The sequence below is a fragment of the Tupaia chinensis genome, unplaced genomic scaffold, assembly GCF_000334495.1.
Source record: "Tupaia chinensis unplaced genomic scaffold, TupChi_1.0 Scaffold000238_1, whole genome shotgun sequence".
NCBI lineage: Eukaryota > Metazoa > Chordata > Mammalia > Scandentia > Tupaiidae > Tupaia > Tupaia belangeri.
The window spans coordinates 6,027,165-6,032,101 of record NW_006159716.1 but is presented as its reverse complement, the minus strand read 5'-3'; the positions used below and the strand labels follow the sequence as shown (position 1 = coordinate 6,032,101).

Sequence of the window (4,937 nt, the reverse complement as noted above, 5' to 3'; positions counted from 1 at the left end):
AGCATGGCCATCCCCCTGGGAGGTGATTTCTCGCTTTCTGTCTCTCTGTCTCTCTGTCTCTTTCTGGCGAGTACATGCGCCCTGTAGCAAAAACCTCTCAAAAAAAACCCAAAACAAAACAAAACAAAAAAAAAAACTCAAGACAGTTGAAAAGTCAGACACACATAGTTTTGTTGAGATTACTGCCATCTTCTCTGTGTTTCAAGTATAAAGAGTTTTACTTTTAGATCTGAATGATCAATGAATTTTTTCATTTCTATATCCTCTGTTTCCTCTGAATACACATCTGCCTTCAACAACTTGCCACTTATCAAATGTATCAAATAAAATTTGTACAAACATCATAAATAATGAAAGAACCTCGTCTTTTTTTTTTTGTAAAAGCAGTACACTAGGTTCTTGTTGTCAAATATTGCATGGTGAGGGGTCTTTGCCTCCATGAAAGCTTTTGTTTACTCATAAAAGATTGAGTTTAATAAAATTCATCTAGGTTATCATCTTTGGAAGATGTGTAGTCTGAGACTTCACTCATACAGTTACTTTCACCATCAATATTAGAGTGAATCTAGTGTACTGCTTTCTCTTTTTATTTAATACATGGAAAACACACTTATCAGCTTTCCTCTCTGTGCTAAGTGGAAAATGAGAAATTCTGAATTCTTTTGTTTTGAGAGATTTTTTGCTTTAGGACACACATGCTCAATTTTTTTTTTGAGCGATTTTTTGCTTTAGGACACACATGCTCATCAGAGAGAAATCTCCTCCCAGGAGGGATGGCCATGTGCAATCCCTTCTCCTCCAGTCTCCTCCTGGGATTTTGGACAGACATGCACAGATGCTTGGTGTGAGTTTAAAGTCACTGGGCCCTGACTCAAACTGTGGTTGACCACGTGGGAGTCCAGTGCCTTAATCACTACGCCACCTTCTGATCCCAGAAGTTCTGAATTCTTTTTTTTTTTTTACGCTAACTGCTGGTCCCCCAGAAGTTCTGAATTTTTAACTTGCTAAAGTGAAACTTAACAAACTAAAGTGAAACCCAACCAAGCAAAAATCAAAAGACTATAAGAATGGTGTTTCTGAAATACTTTCTTGAAAGATGATAAGAAATCTGAAGGTGATGCAGTAGTGATATTTTCTTACCATTGCATTATCCTCTAGGAGATTTCATTATTCTTTTCTTTGTGTTTTAGTCATTTTTCATATACTTGGGAATAATCAGGGAGTAATAATGAAATAATGATTCTCAGAATGATGAAAAAAACATCAAACATCAGATAAATAAAATAGCTAAGATTGCACAATGTGGCTTAGGTTTATAAAAGGGTCCAGTACATCCATCTGGTATTTACAAGATAGAATGAGTTTTATCCTATTGACAACATAAACATAGTCTAATAGTTAAGGAAGCTGGGTCCCACATGGCTGACTGTAATTAAAATCCCCGCCCCCTGTCTTGAAAAACCTGCCAGGCACCTGTGTGTGCACGCCACAAATCCCAACAGGATGGAGAAATGGAGGAGAAGGCATTGCAGCATGACCATGTCCCATTGAGGGATGCTTTCTCTGTCTTTCTCTGTCTCTATATCTATGAGTGCATGTGCCCTCTGGCAATTAAAAAATTAAATGTTATCATCTCTAATAAAGGATAAAAGTTGTGATTATCAATCTTTATAAATAGAACTGCTCAAAAAATAAACTTAAGAACTAAAATTGAGTCCAGTGGAATCTTATGGTAGACTAAAGGCAATTCACTGGGAAAATCCACAAATTATGTTTAAGGGTCAGTATGCTGTTTTATACAATAAAACCTTTTCCTCTACTTGGGCCTTTTGTTCTTGTTTCGGATATAACTCTACCTGGGCACATGAGGGAAGATGTCTGGTAGGATAGTGGTGGTTTAGCTCAGACTTAAAGACAGAGCAGGTAGGGGACCAGCAGTTAGCGTAATGGCTATGTCGCTGGACTCCCACGTAGTCGACTGTGGTTTGTGTCCTGGACCCGGTGGCTTAAAACTCACACCGGGCGCGTGTGCATGCATGCCCAAGATCCCGAGAGGAGAATGGAGGAGAAGGGATTGCGGCGTGACCATCCTCCCTGGGGAGTGATTTCTCGCTTTCTGTCTCTCTGTCTGTCTCTGTCTGGCAATCGCATGCACCCTATAGTGAAAACCTCTCAAAAAAAAGAGCAGGTATTAGTCAAGGGAAATGTTCTCATAAAAATCTAGCTTGGGGCCAGCAGGTAGCGTGAATTTCAAAGCATATATTTATATATGCTTTAAATATTTGGGAGTTGTAAACTTGACATTATTGATAATGGGTTTAACAAAATCTTTGTACTGGAAACCAATAGTGGTATGCATTTGGTATCTAAAAGACTTTGTATTGGCTTGTCAGAAAAAGTCATGACTTTTTTTTTGCATAGCAAAATATGAATGACTTTTCCAACAACCCAATACATGTGATGCTTGAAATATTTATGTGGATGAACTCTGTCTATCCCAAAATAAATTTATTTGAAAAATACACAGTATGTGATTACTTATTTTGTCTCCCAGGAAGGAACTGGACTTGTTGCAGAAGCTGTATGGGCTGTATGATACTGTAATGGGCAGCATTAGTGGTTATTATGAAATACTTTGGGGAGATGTAGATATTGAAAAAATTAACGCAGAACTGCAGGAATTTCAAAACAGGTGGGTTTCAGTTGAATTACTTTACCTTTTTATAGTGCCTATCTTCTTAAGATCCTATAAGTATTTCATAAACTAATTTATTCCCTGATTTTCTACATAGATTATTTCCTAATTATGTACATAAAACCTTCAAAGAAATGCGTGTGTGATATCATCTCTTCTTCTTTCTGAAAGATGCCGTAAACTTCCAAAAGGACTTAAAGACTGGCAAGCGTTTTTGGATCTCAAAAAAAGAATTGATGACTTTAGTGAGTCATGTCCTCTGCTGGAGATGATGACAAATAAGGCCATGAAACAGAGACACTGGGATCGAATCTCCGAGTTAACCGGGACCCCGTTTGATGTGGAATCTGATTCTTTTTGTCTTAGAAATATCATGGAAGCACCGCTACTTAAAAATAAAGATGATATTGAGGTACATAAAAGCATAAGATCTTAGCAATAGGCTGTTGAAGAACATCTCCTTTTTCTTTTCTGAGAATTGTACAAACATTTTACTAGGGGATGTGCTTCATGTGCTAGGCACTCTCAGAATTTAAGGTGATACAGAACATGCTTTTGGCTTTCACAACATAATCGGATAACTCAAAAGAGAGAATATGACTATGTGAAATGCATTCATTTTGGAGTCCCCAAGCAGTTCTCTTTGTCCCTTACTGAAGAACATCTCCTTTTTCTTTTCTGAGAATTGTACAAACATTTTACTAGGGGATGTGCTTCATGTGCTAGGCACTCTCAGAATTTAAGGTGATACAGAACATGCTTTTGGCTTTCACAACATAATCGGATAACTCAAAAGAGAGAGTATGACTATGTGAAACGCATTCATTCTGGAGTCCCTCAAGCAGTTCTCTTTGTCCCTTAAAGACAGATCTTTTCTTCTTAAAGTCTTTTTTTTTTAAGTCATTTTTCTATTGTGTTCTTTGTAAATTTCTTGGATCTATTCTTTCAAATTAGAATTCCATACTTTTCCCTATTAAATCTATTAAGTTTTAAAATTTTTTATTACATTATTTTCTTTCCAAGATTTTTAATTGTGACCACCTACTGGGTTGGTGGAAAAGTTGTGATGTATTTTTTTCTATGCAAAAAAGTGTCATGACTTTTCCGACAATGCAATTTTTTTTTATTTCTACATCTTTTCTGCCCTATTAAAGAGTCTTAGATCTATATAGGTTTTGAAGTCTATATATATATATTCTCAAATCTTTTATATATCCTCAGATTTATGTATTTCAAGTCTATAGATTTATAGACATCTTCAGATGTCTTTCAGTATCCTGAACATAATTATTTTTGTTTGTTTGTTTGTTTTTATTTTTTTATTTTTTTTTGGAGAGGTTTTCGCCATAGGGAGCATGCGCTCGCCAGACAGAGAGAGATATAGAGACAGAAAGTGAGAAATCACCCCCCAGGGGGATGGTCACGCCACAATCCCTTCTCCTCCATTCTCCTCTCGGGATCTTGGGCACACACGCACACGTGCCCGGCGTGAGTTTTAAGTCACTGGGTCTGGGACACAAACCGCGATCGACTACGTGGGAGTCCAGCGACATAGCCATTACGCTAACTGCTGGTTCCCAGAACATAATTATTTTAAAAAAATTTTATTGTAGATTTCAAATAAAATTTCAAATATGCAAAAGTAGAGCTCCCCTGGCTGCAGCAGTGATCAGTTCATGGCTAGTATGATTTCACCTCTTCCTCCTATACTCCAACAACTCCACATTTAAACATAAGCATTTTTTTCAGATTGTCCTATAAAATTTCACTTGGATTGAGTTTTGCTTGGATTTTTTTTTTTTATTTTGGCAAAAGCATAAGATTATTTCATGAATTTTTTAATTTTTCGGGGGGGGGTGGGGCTGAGAGGGAGGCTCATTTTGAATGGTGGATTTTTCAAAAGATTTGGCTTGTATAATATGTTAAAATTGTTTCTTTCTTTCTGTCTTCGCTTTCCTTTTCTAGTAGTCTCGTAGTTTCCTCCTATCACCCTCCATTGCCATCTTCCTCAGCCCCAGGTCCAGGGCCAGAAGTTATAACAGCAGTTTAATCCCTATTGTGCTGTGGTGTGACAGATCAGACCTGGGCAGATCTTTTTAAAATCCTGACTGTGGAGCTGGGTCCATGCCACCAGCCCTCAGGCCCACAGGTTTATTTCATCTAGACTACTAGGTGTCAGCTGGAGGCAGTGTTTTTTTGTTTTTTGTTTTTTTTTTTTGAGAGATTTTCACTGTAGGGCGCG

General features: G+C 37.4%; 1 protein-coding gene across 1 annotated transcript in view; it reads left to right on the top strand.

The window, feature by feature from the left end:
• Window positions 1-4,937, top strand: part of DNAH8 (dynein axonemal heavy chain 8) — a 413,702-nt gene that overhangs the window by 172,491 nt on the left and 236,274 nt on the right. The window contains exons 33-34 of the mRNA XM_027771927.1: window positions 2,555-2,692; window positions 2,867-3,107. Of these exons, the coding sequence (XP_027627728.1) occupies window positions 2,555-2,692; window positions 2,867-3,107 (379 nt within the window). The remainder of the gene's footprint in view (window positions 1-2,554; window positions 2,693-2,866; window positions 3,108-4,937) is intronic.